Below are 17,514 nucleotides of genomic sequence, written 5' to 3' on the forward strand. Positions count from 1 at the left end.
TTCAACAGTTGAAAATTGTATTATTCTGTACTGTTACGTCATTCAACAGCAAAGGATGAAACTTCCAATTGTACAAACATCTCTAAAGATGCATTGTATAACTGATAAGATGAAATGGAACATAGTTGTTTCTTAATATTAGAGTCATCTAGGAAATTCAGCTCAGTCAAAATGAAATATAGCTGGTTATTTGGGAGGAGGAGAGGTTGCTTTCTAATCAGTACAGGTCACATTGTCCAACTGCTTGACATAATTTTGAATACAGTTGTTTAATGTTCCTGACAATTTCTATTACTTTGCATCACATTGGAAAGAAGAGGTTATAAAGGAGAGGAGGGAGAGAAAATGTTCCAAACACTCAGCCAATTATCTATTTTACCTACATCTAAAAAAAAAAAAATGGCAGTCAAGAAGTCACTTCTAAATTGCAGCCAACCTTCTGCTTCAGGCATTTTTTTTTTTTACAGATGTATATCATATCTATTAGATAATATAGTTGCATATAATATTCATTTATTTTTTCATAAAAGATGTTTTTTCAAATTCATCTTTAAGAAAATTTCACTTTTAATAGTTTTTCTGGAATGCAACTTCAGTAAATGAAATATGCCTAAATGTATCAAAAATCAACTGGAATAATAATTTTAGTTGCTATAATTAAATATAACATCTTGATATGGTAAACTATAATGCAAATAACACACTATATGTACATTCATTTCTTTGAAATGCTATTTTTAATGCATTCTAGATCATTTCTCCTAAAAAAAAGTTATTACATGAGACTAAACTTACATAAAGTTATGAATAATATTAAGTATTTCAGCAGTACTTTGCCTTAGCATCATCAGGATTACACTTAAAAACAAAGTACAATGACTCAGTAACTAAATGTCTTTATTATCTTTGAAACAATGAAAACTGTATGTCTATCAAATATTTAGTTGCTATAATTAATTTACTTAACTGATTAAGTAAATTAGTTTACTTATTTACATAAATTAAAAAGTAAACTAAGTAAGTAAACTAAAATAACATCTTAGTTTACATAAATTAAAAAAGATGTTAGTTGCAATAACATCTTGATATGGTAAACTATAATGCAAATAACTATACGTACATTCATTTCTTTAAAATGCTGTTTTTAATACATTCTGGGTCATTTTCTTGAAACAAGTTATTACGCTGGGACTAAACTTACATAAAGTTATCAAACAATATCAGTTATGAATAATATGTTGATGTATTTCAGCAGTAATTTGCCTTAGCATCATCAGGATTACATTTAAAAACAAAATAAATGTCTTTGTTATCCTTGAAACAAAACTTATGTGTATAAAATATATACTATACTCCATTGTTATGTGGACTGATTCATATTAAGAGATTTCCACATGTCAGCAATTATAAATCTTTAAGTGCTCCATGTAGCTGTACCAACCCCAACACTTTACTCGTATAAGAGGCTGGCAATGTTGGGCATCAATATTTCTTGTGAAGGTGGCTTTAGTTATGAATGTCTTTTAAATAGTAACTGAAGATACTGCTGATGCACAGACAAATATTAGGTACAAAAAAAACTTCAAAGTAAACATGTGCAGACTAACACCATTTATCATAAGCATAGATGAAATTCCAAAAAAGTAAGAATTTATCCAACTCATCAATACACAAAGAAATTTGAGTTGTGCATCATTTGCACAACTCAAATCCCCCCCCCCCCCGACACCTGTTAATAACATTAAATTGTTGTTTATATTACATATGGCAGTGCATTAATAAGTTTTAAAGGTTATTTGTTAGTTTAACAGGATGCACACACACAAATTAGATTTTAGTATGTAATTATTAAAGTAATGGAATGAAGTATAAATACTATGAGAAAATGAATGTTTGCCATCTAACCTTCCATATGAAATTATCAAGAGGTAAACAGTAGATTCTTCTCTTCATAAAGCTCCCAGTACCAGGCTAAAAGCATCATTCTCCACCTTCATGTCAATAACAACATTTTTCAGAAATTTGTCATGAAAAGCATCATGTTCAAGAATGTTGTATGTGCATATAGCAAGACATTTCTAATGCCTGCAATAACACAAAAATCAACTTTTGAAAACTAAATATGCAACAGGACATCATACACTTGGTACAGAATTTTTTTTAAAGATAATTATGTGTAAAGTATTAATAATTTTGTTTTCTTTATAATTTTCATCATTGCATCAATTTTTGTGTATTTATGCATTAGTTCACTTATTCCACTTCTTTTTTCCCTTTTTCTGGTCATAATTGTACTCTACCCAGCACACAAACACTCATTCATAATAACAATTCTGAACGAGTACAAATATAAAGCATGTCTGTGTTCAATAGTAAATTTGCAAGCATACAGTGCATTGTCTGCCTTGCGAATGGCCACTGTTGGGGTGGTAAGCAAAATTTCTGTAACTGGAATTTTTTTCCAGTACGCTTTCAGAATAATTTGTGTAAATCCAATTTACGTAAGTTGGGGACCACCTGTACTTTTAACTTTCAAAGTTTTAAAATGTAATTTTTTAAAACATTTAAGTCGACTCTCACTACCAGCAAACTTGAAAGGGATCGTGTGAACAGTTTGTGATGGTTTACTATAGTGAATTTCTCTACTGAAATGTCCTGGCCACTATGACCAGGGCATTTCATCAGTTTATTATAGTGAGAGCTAGCTTGTTATAATGCTGTATATACCAACTGCATAAGAATCTCAAAACTGGAGAACCCTTTAGCTTATTTCAGTTTTGTATAATGAAAATATTTTTCAGCTAAAAATGCTGCAATGTAAGAAAATGTAGCAAAAGCATTCAAGAATGATCTTGAATTCTGACTAACAAAACAATAGTTAAAAAATAAAGACCGCTTCAAAAATCATGGATATACGTACGAAAATGTATGAAAACAATTCATATAACAATGTGTATTAAGGAAGAGAAATTAGAAAACACTAGCTTCACAACAATCATTATATACTTACTGAAGAAAATGTTTAAAAAATATTAAACTTTATATGGTAGGTTTACTCAGAAAGCTATCGAAAACTCTTGCTTATGTTGACAACTGAGACAGAGCTAGCATAGCACACTATGATCAACAGTGGATATAAACCATACAATACAGCATTCTCTCAGCTACGTGATAGTATTGGAAAGTCAATGTGCTGGTCATTTAACTAAAGTTATGCTTAACAACATAGGTTTGGAAAGTGCTGTTTTTGAGGAGTCATTTGACATGCTAACCAGGTTAACTGATGTTGCAGTTGTTTAACACTTTGAGTCCTATCGATTAGCGCGTGAACCCAGAAACCCATCGATGTATATTTACGTCTCTAAATTAAAAATTCCGAAAATATATGCTTGAAATTCATTATCAGACTACTGTAGTTAAATTTTAACTTAAGTATAAGTTAAAATTAGGGATTCACAACTCTTCTTGTGAACTGAGAGACCAGTTTGAATTTCTCTGTCACCATGGACAGACCAGGACCCAGTGGTGCCCAAAGCACGGGTGTAAAACAGTTCGTGAGTGAACAAATGCTCGAGGAAATACTCTATTAACAAGGATCTGAACTAGATGATTGGACAGACATTGACATAGAACAAGAGGAACCAGATCTCCCCACAAATGTGAACTCCGAGTCAAGTGACAGAAAATTTGAGGCTGTCCAGCGAGTTGTGTTCGCATTCGAGGTCATGGCATTTCAAAAACTGAATGGCCTAATTCAATAATTATAGTGATGTACACCCCTATGTAAAATGATATTTGTCATAATAACAACATACAAATTTTATTTATAATTTTCATTATTTATGTAACATCTAAGCAATAACTGGTAATTAACTTAAGGAAATTACAACGTATAAAAACGAATATTAATTAAAGGAAACTTGAATGAATACCTTCAATATTTCGGCAATGTCACGTTGCCATCTTCAGGAACATACAAATATATGTGCATGCGGGCACTAACAAAAGCAAATGAGGAAGAAGAAACTAATCTTATTCCTTAAGTCCTAATGGTGCCCCCCCCCTAGCGGACTAATTGGGTTGTCTTGGCCATTGGGCTGAAGTTCTTAGGATACAAGTCTCCCTAAGAACTTCAGCCCAACGGCCAAGACAACCCAATTAGGCCATTAGAGGCACCATTAGGACTTTAGGAACAAGATTAGTTTCTTGCCTTCTTCCTCATTTGCTTTTATTAGTGACTGCATACACATACCATCTTTGTATGTTCCTGAAGATGGCAACATGACGTTGCCGAAATATTGACGGTATTCATTAAAGTTTCCTTTAATTAATATCTGTTTTTATGTGTTGTAATTTCCTTAAGTTAATTACCAGTTAGGTATGACCAACGTATAAGCCTTGCTACAAGATCATCTAAGCAATATTTTGACTGAATTTATTGAATTTTGAACACTAAGGAAGTAAATATAAGTAGAAACTAATAAAAAATTAACTTTTGATTTTTTTCAAAAACCTTGATTTCTCGCAACCTGTTTCTGGAGCTCAACTACATGTAATATTAAAATTTTTGTTCCAATTAATTGTCAAAGATGCTAACTAAAAGACAAAAAATAATTATTTGGATATTCCATAGAAATACTGCAGAGCAATTTTTTTAAATAGGGTTAAAAATGGTCAGGACAACAGAGAGTTCTTTAAGTCCCAGTAGGTCTAGGACTCATTAAACATTGAATAATTGAAAGTTCACTGTAAATGTAAGAAAACATTTTAAACAAAACTAATAAAACAGTAAATTTTAATTATTGACTATAATCAAAGAATGTCTTCTGTGGATGCAAAGGAATAACTTATTATAATGAAAGATCTGCTAGAGTGAATGAATTTATTATAAGTGTTTTCTGTAATAAAAGATGACTATTTTTAAGCCATCATAAACTCGATACACACATATATACATATATATATGTGTGTGTGTGTGTGTGTGTTTGTAGGTAAAAACATAATTGCACTATTTTAAACTTTCTATCAGTGCCTGCACTCAAAATGTTATAAAACAAAATAGAGAAAGGTATGCTCCATTAAAATCAGATTTCAATACATCAAACAGTTCTGTTACAAACTCGCTCACTGTAATAAACTATCAAAAAGTCCCAAAAAAAGGAAGCTCACTATAATAAAATATTTCTTTAGTCTCCACAAGTTTGCTAAGAGATGACTATATATCTATATACAGATACAAATGCACTGAGCATTAAAAGACAGAAGGTTACAAAAAAAAAATAAATAACTACCTTAAAGCAAGTTACATATACCACAATGATGAATACCTTTGTCCACATGCTTTGAAAATACAGAAATTCCTAAATACTGGTCACTAAATCAATATCAGACAAATTAGTGAGGTCCTATATTAGCTGTTTTTTATGACTTGCATATTAAAAAAAAAAAAAAAAAAAAAAAAATTATAGAGAGATAGATAGAACTTTCCTTCTTCAAAGAAGTTAATATATTTGAATGAAAATTTCATCATATACAGGCAACCTCTAATCCCTAATAATACAAAGGTTTCATTGTTCTGCATGTTCCAACCAATCCTCAACATTTCAAAATATGCATAGACATAGATATAAATCCTTCTTAACAATGAAAACTAGACCATTTCCTAATACAAATATAATATAGTCTAGAATAGTGTTTCAGATCAGATGCATCCAACCACTAGGATATAAGAAGTCTGAGAATAGTCTTATTTAGACACATGAACCAGTTACTGTAGTATCTGATGCAAATACTCTACAGTAATACCTCACCTTCATTATTTTTATTTTTAAAAATGCACAACCAAATTTCTGCAACATTTTATTTAGTTATTACAACATGGATGATAGCTACTCCTCCATGCTACACTGATATTGCAAATATAATTGCTGATAATCTAGCAATAATGCAGTAACAATGGTGTGAAATGCTAATGTACAAAATTTACAATACTTTTTATGATTTTTTTTTCATATAGTGCATACAACATTTATTTTTCATAAAACTTTGGAAGGCAGTTTTATATAATCAACAGCATTATATGGCACTCACTCAATAAAACAACAAAGACAAAAAAAAAAAAAAAAATTGGATGCATCTGTTTAAATACTATTCCAAAGAAATCTCTCTCTCTCTCTTTGTGGAGCTTGAACTTTTTTTTTAAATCACTTTACAAATCATGTTCACACTCAACTACTGTTAAGAGGGGGAAAAAAATTGTTAAATAGAATAATAACCAATCAATATCATAGCAGTAAAAAAGTTATCCTTTGAAATGAGTTCCAAAATGCCATCACATTATATAATGTTAAGAAAAAATTAACATATACTGAAAATTATCCTCATTATTTAGTGAAAGAAAAAATGACAAGTACAAACCTTGATTTTGTACTTATAATCATTAACAGACATTCCAGAACTCTATACAAACTGTTCTGAAGTAGAAAAAAATTTAGAAAGAAAAGATATTTCCAATATTGCTCTTCAACACCAGTACAATTTTGGTGTTAACCATAAAGATGCATCAATAACTATGATTTTTTTTAAATATTTTTATTTCCTGTTTTTACATGTGTACATGCTGCTACATATTCATTTTTGCTGAAAAACAAAAGAAATTATTTAGCACATCTTTCTCGGTATAACTGTACTACTGGTGAATACTCAAGATTCCAATGTGGACTTCCTCCGAAACCTAAGAATATGAATATCTGGACTCTGAAACTTAGGATGTTGATCGTGACTAGGAATAAACTCAACTTCAAAACTGTGTTTCATTAACTGAAAAACAGAAGGATACAAAATAAACATTTTATGAATAAAAATGAACTATTAATGAGAAAAATAATTTGTAATTAAAAATAAAATTCTTGAAATAAGCACTTCTGTAATGAAGTAGTATAATGTCCTTTGGAAGAACAGTGTTTGAATCCTAAGACAAGAGAAAGAAATATTTATAAGGTCTTGACAGATAAAAGTGAATTTGCCAGTCACAAATAGAAGTGACAGGATTTTTTTTCTTCCCAGAAACTTGGGCTTTTCTCTTATGCAAAACAGACAAAAACAAAAATTGTCAGAGAATTTTCCATCAAAAAAAAAAAAAAAAGTTTAACTGTCCTTTTGTTATACTAGAATTAATTTCAAGAAAAAGCGAAGTTACTTGACAAAGTTACATAATAAGCAACTTACATTTCTGATTATCCGAGTGCATAAGTATAATACAATGAAATTTGAGTGAAAGAAAATTTTCTAATAAAATAATATAACAGCAGTCTACTTATAGCAAACACTATTATCATGAACTCACTAGATTTATCCTAAAAAATTCATAATTAGATTTAATGGAAAAAAAAAGTAGTACAAAGAAACAATTTAACACAGGTTTAATAATTCCAATATTTCATCTGTCATAAGACATCTTTTGGGATACAATATAAAAATTATATTGTAAATATAATTTTTATATTGGAATGAACACAAGAATGGAAGATGTTAGACTAGAAGCCTAAGGTCCAAGGAGAAGTGCCCTCTATGGATGGGGTGCTGGTAGTAGTTTTAACTCTTGGACAGGAGATTTTATTCTTAGAATTAATGTTTCCTAAATACTGGGAAGTTTAACATAACCATATTCATTTACATTAGGCTGGTTTTATAAATCTCTTGCTGAATTCAAAAATAGTCTTTCAAGTTTGTATTTGCTGTGAAGTATAGTAGTTTTTTTCTCCATTTGTTCTGTGCAAGGTATTCAAAATCATGGTCAACTAGACAACTGAACATAACTTTTATGGGAAATGTATTTCTTGTGTTCTTCAGAGCAGATCTCGGCATTGGTCAGCATTCAAACATTCGGGGAACCACTTTGCTGAGAGCTTCTGCATGTCCAGATGTTGGTGGATAATGATCCCAACTCATTCCCTGAATATCCCAAATCTTTGAAATGTTTTTGGCTGGTATTCATCTATCATCAAGGATCATGGCATGTAGTGCATCGATGTTTTCAGGTGTGATCGCTGTGGAAGGCCTTCCTGACCTAGGGGCATCTGCTGTCTCAGGATGTCCAGTTTTAAACTTGGCCACCCATCTGGCAACTGTTGAATATGCTGGGAACACAGTCCTCTAAAGTCTTCTACAAAGTTTGGTGAATCTCAGTTGCAGACTTTTCTTACAGCATAAAAAACTTGATGACAGCTCGCACCTATGCATCTTCGAATTTCTTTGAAACCTCTGGCATGTCTTCTTATATAAAAGAAAAAATTATTATAATTTGATGAAACATGGAGGGTTGAAGAGTTTTAATATATGTTCTTTCTTGTGGTTAATATCAGTTGATTTAATATAATTTTTGATTAAATGTTTATCAGAACTTTTCAGCTTCCCCCCCCCCATATTAGTCTTTTGGAAAGCTATTTCCAAAATTTGAGAAATACGCTTACAATTGGTATTATTCAAATTTGGCTGATGTAGAAAGTCCTAATAGGATGTTTATAATATCTTTTAAATCTATAGTGACGAATGCAAAAGGATGATATCATCATGGAATGCTGTAAACACCTGGCAGTGACCAAGGATGTACTTTTTTTTTTTTTTTTTTTTTTTTTTTAACTAGGCTAAAACTTTACAAAAGGAAAATATTAACAGGTTGAAGTAACAGCCATGTCCTATTTCAACAAACCTATCCAATTTTTATATGATTTAATTGGGGCATCAGAATTTTACCACTGTTTGGCCTGACTCTCGGAATTTTCTTCATAAGATTAACAGCATTCAATGACACAAAATTTACTACAGAGAACTTGCAATAACTTTTTTTTTATTTATTTTTTTTTTAAATAGTGATCTCGTACATGGGCAAGAAGAATTTACAGCACATTAGTGCTGTGTGTGTGTGTGTGTGTGCGCGCACGCGCAGGTAAGAATTGGAAAAGAAATCTTTTTTTTTTGCAGTATTAGGAGTTGTAGTAGTTAGATAACACTTCATGAGGAATTGTTGTTCCAGAAAATAGAGGTAAATGTAATAAAAGAGGAAGAGGATAAACAGGCTTGGTGTATTGGCAGTTGGACTTAAAAAGCATGCTGACAGCTGCTACTCTTATTTTAACTAGCCAAAAAAAGGAAATGGAGGAATGACAGTTGCCAGTTCAGTGGAGCAGCGTCCATGAAAATACCTGTAGGAAAGACAGAGCTGAAACAGTGCACATGAGGAATAGCCGTTGAATAGACTCAATGAGGGTCATTCATCAGTCAAATCACTTTCCTCTGGAAAACTCTTTACCTTTATTATTACTTTGATAAATAATCACTCACATGGGAATCCAACCATATTAAGAATGATTTCTGTTCAAATGGATACAAAAAAATATCTGTTATTAACAGAGTATTCAATAATTTCAATACAAATTTCTGATGAAAATCATAAAAGGATTCTATACATTATAAATCTTTCAGAAAAAGCACCACATTAAAAATATTCTAGTTTCTCTTTTTCTCCAGTTAAAAAACTTGTCTTCTTCTATAAAAGAACGTCCACACTTGGTCACTGCCATAGAGTCCCCAAGTATTATTGTTGGACTGGTCATTTTGCTGACATTAGACATAAACATACTCCTGAACATTACACAGCTAACATGTGTGTGTGGGGGGGGGGGGGAATACAGAACTTATTGAGAAAAGTGTAAATCGTGAACTACCTACAAAACATGCATCATAAGCTATGAGTCACGTAGAACGTGCTTACTAGCTCATGTCACAGTTGAGTTGACAGGAATAAACTATTCCATTTGTTCCTTTGAACTCTAATATTGCATTTCCCTCAACTCAGCTGTGACCGAGACACGACATAGTAAACACATGGTGTGCAACTCATATCATATGATTCATGTTTTGAATGTAGTTACTGATATTTTTCTTTTTTTTCTGATGATATCTATGTTACACTGGATGAAATGTATTGAAGATTTTTAATAAATTCTCTATTTTTTCTGTGTGTGTTAGTTGTGTAAATGTTTAGAAATATATGGTACACGAGTTCCTTTGAAAAACATAAGAATTACATCTGCCTCTATAAACCTCTGAGTTTGGACCATGAGATCATGGCATTAATAGAGATCACTATATCAACATGAAATAACCTTTTACATTTTAGTCCGTATAATTTTAAAAGATCATTTCAAAAATCCTCTGAGGACTTTCTACACCGGCCAAATCCAAATGACACAGATTCTTGCATTTAGGACACAATTATCAGAAAAAAATATATAATAAATTTAATTAAATGGTTATCATTAACAGAGATATCACTTTCATTCTTCTTCCTCTTGTGCCTAATCCCATCTATTTGGGGTTGGCCTTTTACATGATGCGAATATATGCGCATGATCCCAACAGACTTGTCATGGAGCCTGACATGGGGGAAGGTATTTTTTTGTCTGCAGAAATGTGTGTTCATGGGGCTGGTTTGCTTGTTTTGTGGGACAAAGAACCCGAGTTTATGGGAGAAAAAATCCCCTACTATACGAGACTGGCTAACTCACTTTTAGTAAAAAGAGACCAAATAAAGGTTCCTCACATCAAGAATGGGAATCGAACCCAGGTTTTTCCCGACCAAAGAGCTTTGTCTATACCAACTGAGCTATGGAGGCTCTCTAATCATGAATTCACATAATTCAAATGCTAGTGGACTCTAAAGAAATATTAGCTGTTAGTCTTTAATTTATTCTTGCCATGTCCATTTAACTCCACTTTTACTGGCCTTGACGTGTTTATGCATCAATCATGGATACAAAGTGACCATTGAAATTGAAATAACATGGGTATTAAGTATAAATTAATCAATTGTATAAAAAATTAATTCTAATAAGAAAATAATGTAATATGTTATAACTTTTTTCTTTTTCTTTTAAACTTACTCATAGTTATTACAATTCACTTTGTGTTTAGGCTGTCCCCCAGTTCTGGCTGCCTGAATGAAGCCCATATTCTGCATACAAAAACATCTATTCAAGTGTTCTTACCACATGGATAAGATTTGTACTCTATTTAAAAAGTGCTATACTTTGTAAGAACTCTCTGAATACTGAAATTCAGTTTATCTATTAGTATGGAGATGTTAAATAGCATTAAACTTTTAAACTTTCAAAATAAAAGAAATGAAGAGGTTCTGACTAATGGAGCAGAGTAGGACTTAAATTATTCAGTGACTTAATTCATATTAAACACATGAACAAGATGATGATGAAGAACAGAAAATATTCTTGAGGTCACTTTAAATCAAAAACATTGTGGATTTATGATTCTTTGGTAACATGAGGAGTATATCCCCATCTGATGATGATAAGGGAACATTAATAGCAACAGCAAATCATTCATAGTAAAGCAATAGTGAAGTCACCAAGCTGGCAGAACAATTATTATTAGCAAATTCAAATAAGAAAAAAAAATGTAAGCGATACTGTTTTTTAATAATGAAAATATCAAACTGAAACCATACTCTTTATTAATAATGAAAACATCAAACTGAACTGCAAATCACTTTTTTTTTTTGTTATATAGGATTTCAGTTTTTGTTTCCATAATGCACATTTACACTCAACCTTCAATGCAGGAAACCAGAACAAAAGAGAAGTTTTATGTGTTAAAACTTCTCTTTTGAATGTAGTTTGTATGGCTAAGTATGTCAAACAATATCAACAGCAATTAGTGTCGAGAGTGAGAAGTAAACTTTTGTTTTTATAAGACTCAGAAAGGAAGTGGCCTGCTGAACAATTGCCAAATGCGTGCAAACCATGTTGATATTTAAGGTAATAAAGAAAAGATAATAATTAACTAAATGTATTTAGCTAATTAGATTAATCACTTCTAAGCTAGGTTCAGAACTATATAAATAAGCAGGAACAAGATTCAAAGGAAGACGCTTATTATTTTTAAATAAAATTTACTCAACTGGTATCCCCCCAATTGAATGGAAAAAAGCAATTGTGATTCCTATCTTTAAGAAAGGTAATAGAGATGACCCTAAAAACTATAGAGGTATCAGTAAACTAAATTCATGTTACAAAATATACAGCAGAATCTTAAATAACAAACTAATGAAATATTCCGAAAACTTTATTCTAGAGGTACAAAATGGATTTAGAAAAGGACGATCATGTATAGACCCAGCCTCCTGCCTAAAATTAATAATAGAGAAAAGAAGAGAATATAATTTAGAAACACATATTGCATTTATTGACTTTGAAAAAGCATTTGACAAAGTTAAAAGAAACATATTATTTAACATATTAAAAGAAAGACAAATACCAAATAATATCCTAAAAGCTGTCACAAGTATATATGAAAATAATCAAATACAAATAAGATTAAATCATGAGCTATCATATACAAGAGAGATAAACCAAGGGGTCCGACAGGGATGTCCCCTCTCAGCAACTCTTTTTAATATCTACTTAAATGAAATAATAATAAAATGGAGTAAAAATTTACATCAAGGAATTAAACTTTCACCTACAGTTAACTTAAACACTCTCCTCTTTGCAGACGACCAAATAATAATTACAAATTCTGAAGATAACTTACAGAAAGCTATTTTAAATCTAAATGAGATATCCAAAGATTATGGTATGATAATATCAATGGAAAAATCAAAAACTATGGCCTTTAAAGGACAAGATCCAGCAAGAACTAAAATAGTATTAGATAACAAGATCTTAGAACAGGTGAATTCATTTAACTACCTAGGATGTATGATCACTTATGAAAATGAAAAAGATATAAACATAAAAATTGCAAAATATTTAAAAATAACAGGAGTAATTAACTCTATATTTAAACCAAACCTAGTTCAAAAACAAACCAGGCTAAAAGTATACAATACATTAGCCCTACCGGTCTTAATGTATGGAAGCGAAATCTGGACAATAAAACAAAGAGACAAACAAAGATTAACAACAGCAGAAATGAAGTTTATGAGAAAAACTGCAAAGTATACCCTATTAGATCACAAAAGAAACGAAGATATTATGAAAGAATTAAACCAAGAACCAGTAATTGAAAAAATTAAAAAATATAAACATAGATGGATGGAACACGTTCAAAGAATGAAAACAGAAAGATTACCAAAACAAGCCTTAAAGTATAAGCCATTAGGAAAAAGAAAACCAGGACGTCCTCTTAAACGATTCAACGATGACTTCTAAGGCCGGAACAGGCCATACTAGGCCTAAATCCTTGATACGTATGATGATGATGATGATGATGAGATTAATCACCTATATACAAAATCAACATACAACCAATATACAAAATGATGGTACAATATGACAAAATTTAAAGCTGGCTGCGGCGTCGCCCAGTTAAACAAGGCCCCCATTGTTTTCACCAGGGAACCAGGGCGAACAGCGAAAAGTTAGCTACTGGAACAAATCTGAAAGCATGCCCCAACTCAACATCACCAGAGTTAAAGAGCGGTACTATCAACATAAGCCTGAATGGAAAATAAATGGAGCTAGCTGAGGAATTAGATAGGTACCAGATCGACATAATAGGGGTGACTGAAACAAAAAAGACAAAAACTGGTGAGATCTTTCTGAGCAATAAATACAAAATGTTATATTCAGGCAATGACAATCAAGGGAAAGAAGGGGTAGCCATAGTATTCGACATTAAATACGAGGCTAATCTCCTTGAATGGCAGGCAGTCTCAAGTAGAGCGATTGTGGGCAAATATCAGAATGGGGAACTGGACAATTAGACTTATTTGTGCCTATGGTCCCACAGAAGGCTCAACTAAGGTAGAAGTGGAGGAATTTTTTGAGGCTCTAGAGAAAGCTACTAACACAATGAAAAGGGAAAAGTTGGTCCTTGTTGGGGATCTAAACAGCAGAATAGGAAATGATTGTCAGACATACAAAAATGTTTTGGGAAAATTTGGAGAAAAGAGCAAAGCTAATAATAATGGCAAATACCTGTTGGATTTCTGCTGAGGACATGGACTGGTTATTACTAACATTACTAACACTAAAATGTTCCAACATAAAAATGTGCACAAATTCACATGGAGAGAAGAGGCAAGGAATAAGAAGGAATAAGAAAAGTCTCATTGACTATGTTATTGTTGATAGTGATGTTTTCTCTCTGGTGCAGGACATCAGAGTGTACAGAGGATTTGAAATTGGAAGTGATCACTATTTAGTGTTGAGCAGGATAAAATTGAATTTTATATTGAAAAGAATAACATGTAAGAAAGTTTTGAAGCGAATAAAAGTTGAGTAGCTCTCAGATGTGAACTGTAGACTAAAATACACAAAGATTATTGAAGAAAAATGAAAGAGTTTGAGAACAAAAACCAAAACTTGAAGAAAACCCTGATTGATTCAGCCAGAGAGGCATGTGGTGAGGTTGTCTGCAAGGATAAAAAAAATCAGAACTCCATGGTGGACACAGAAAATTAAAGAGGCAGTGAAAGAAAAGAAGAAAGCATATCAAAAGTTCCTGGAAAATAAGTCAGCTTGTGCTCTTAGAGAATACAGAGACAAATCTAATAAAGCTAAACACTGTGTAAAACTAGCTAAACGAAAGTCATGGGGGGACTTTGGCAAGAACATAGAAAATAAATATCAAGGTGGTAAGATAGTCTGGAGGTTGTTGAAGAAGCTTAGAAATGGAGGAAAGAGTGCTGTAAAAGGAGTTTCGAGATGATAAAGGTGACATGAAAACGGGAGAAAAAGATATCCTTGAAGTATTGGAGTAATTACTTTGAAAAACTGCTAAATGAAGCAAGCAGTAATGACAGTACAGTGGTAAAAAACTCTGATCAGGCATGCAGTCAGGAATACATATCCATACTTGAAGTAGAAAAAGCCATCAAAGGCTTGAAATGTGGAAAGGCAGCAGGAATAGATGATATTCGACCAGAAATGCTGAAGTATGATGGGATAAGAGTCTTACAGTGGCTGCTCTGCATAGTTCAGAAAGGCTGGACAGAGGGACGAATTCCCGATGATTGGAGTAGAGCTCTTATAGTACCCATATTTAAAAAGGGAAATAAAACTGATTATGAGAATTAGAGGTATTTTCCTACTGAGTATTACTGGTAAGATTTATGCCAGTATACTTGAGAAACAGTTCAGAAGAATTGGGGAAGAAAAGCTTGGTGAAGAACAAGCTGGATTCAGGCCAAATTGAGGCTGTCAGGATCAGATCTTCACTTTACGACAATTAGTTGAGAAAGCACGGGAATATAATAAAGATCTGTATTTAAGCTTTGTCGATCTGGAAAAGGCATATGACAAGGTGCCGAGAGAGAGAGAAGCTATTCAATATACTATAGTTATATGGTTTCAATGGGGCATTATATCAAGCAATACTTAGTCTTTATTTGAGTTGCAAGTCAGCAGTTAGAATTGAAGGAAGTACAGGAAGATGGTTTAATGTTAAATCTGGTGTGAGATAAGGATGTACATTATCCCCTCTGTTATTTATTATCTATATGGATCACATTATTAAGGAAAATGTTATTAAACATGATATCAGAATTGGAGATGTTAATGTCAGCTCTTTGCTTTATGCAGACGATGTTATACTTCTAAATAAATCCGCTACAAGTTTGCAAGATTCCCTGACTAAATTGAATAAATGTTGTAATAGATATGGTATGAAGGTCAGTAATAAAAAGACAAAGACAATGAAAATAGGTAGAATCGTTGAAAATGTCAAATGTGTTTTGAATCGGGAACCTGTGGAACAAGTAAAACATTTCATCTATTTAGGCACGATTTCTATGAAGATGGTAAATTAAATATGGAAATAGACAAGAGAATCAACTAAGCTGGTATGGTAGGAAGTCAACTGAATAAATTCATATGGAATAAGAGAGAAATTAGTTGGAACACTAAATTAGCATTATACAAGAGAGTGTTCAAACCAGTTTTAACTTATGGATCTGAGAGCTGGTTCAAAAGTAAAACACTTGACCAAAGACTAGAGACTGCAAATATGAGAGTCCTGAGAAAGATTAGAGGCATGAACAGATGGCATCATTGGCAATATCATATTAAAAACGAGGATATTAGGAAAGAACTTGACATTGTCAGCATCCAGGAATGCGCTAAGCAGAGCTAATCTCAAGTGGTATGGTCACTTGAACAGAATTGGTGAGGAAAGATTAGCAAAACAAGTGTTCTCTGGAAAATGACCCAGAGGAAGACCAAGATATAGGTGGATTGATACGGTACAAAGTGCATTAGATAATAGAAATATAAGAAATATAATGATGATTAATCATCATCAAATTACTGATATATACCTTCAAGGGGTGTACAGGATATAATAGTACTACATGAAAAATGACATCATTACTAACTTCCTATCTACAATTTTCCTCCAAATCACTCTGTTACCTGTCAAGACTCCAACATTATCAGATCTTATATTTTTATCTTCTAACACATTTTTTACTGTATCAATCCACCTATATCTTGCTCTTCCTCTGGGTCATTTTCCTACCAACCTGGCAGTGAACACTTGTTTTGGTAATCTTTCCTCGTCCATTCTGTTCAAGTGACCATACTAAGATTCTGCTAATGCATTCCTGGATGTTGACAATGTCAAGTTCTTTCCTAATATCCTCGTTTTAATATGATATTGCCATTGGTGCCATCTGTTCATGTCCTAATCTTTCTCATGACTCTCAGATCCATAAGCTAAAATTATTTTGAGTACTGTCTTGTATACAGAAAATTTAGTGTTTTGGCCAATTTCTCTCTTATTCCATATAAATTTATTCAGTTGACTTCCTACCATACCAGTTATGTTGATTCTGTTGTCTATTTCCATATTTTATTTACCATCTTCACTAAAAATCATGCCTAAGTAGCTGAAATGTTTTACTTGTTCTATAGGTTCTCCATGCACAATGCAGTTGATATTTTCAATGTTTCTATCTATTTTCATTGTCTTTATCTTTTTAATGCTGACCTTCATACCATATCTATTACAACATTTATTCACTTTAGTTAGGGAATCGTGCAGACTTGTAGCGATTTATTTAGAAGTATAACATCATCTGCATAAAGCAAAGAGCTGACATTAACATCTCCAATTCTGATATCATGTTTAATACCACTTTCCTTCATAATGTGATCCATATAGATAACGAATAACAGAAGGGATAATGTACATCCTTGTCTCACACCAGATTTAACATTAAACCACCTTCCTGTACTTCCTTCAATTTTAACTGCTGATCAAAAGCATAGATCTTACTCAGAGATTGAATCTACATACTGCCTAATTGACACTGGCCCTACTCAGACACAGAAAAAGGTTTTTGAAAAATTATTAAAAGCTGACTTGACCTCATAATACATCCTAAGCCTCCCTGGATTTATGGGTTACCAAAAATTCACAAACCAAACCCACACTTGAGGCCCATAGCAGATAGTATTGAGTAAACAGAGAACATACTTTATAAGTAGGTTCTCC

At 32.3% G+C, this 17,514-nt stretch overlaps 1 protein-coding gene across 1 annotated transcript in view; it reads right to left on the reverse strand.

The window, feature by feature from the left end:
• Positions 1-6,570: 6,570 nt before the first annotated feature.
• The window catches only part of LOC150098737 (protein N-lysine methyltransferase METTL21D-like), a 50,193-nt gene continuing 39,249 nt past the window's right edge, over positions 6,571-17,514 (reverse strand). The window contains exon 4 of the mRNA XM_090405266.1: positions 6,571-6,819. Within this exon, the coding sequence (XP_090261392.1) occupies positions 6,703-6,819 (117 nt within the window). The 3' untranslated portion in view covers positions 6,571-6,702. The remainder of the gene's footprint in view (positions 6,820-17,514) is intronic.

This window comes from Typopeltis vanoorti, chromosome 15 (assembly GCF_054136105.1).
Source record: "Typopeltis vanoorti isolate ZY-2024b chromosome 15, IOZ_Tvanoo_1.0, whole genome shotgun sequence".
Lineage (NCBI taxonomy): Eukaryota > Metazoa > Arthropoda > Arachnida > Uropygi > Thelyphonidae > Typopeltis > Typopeltis vanoorti.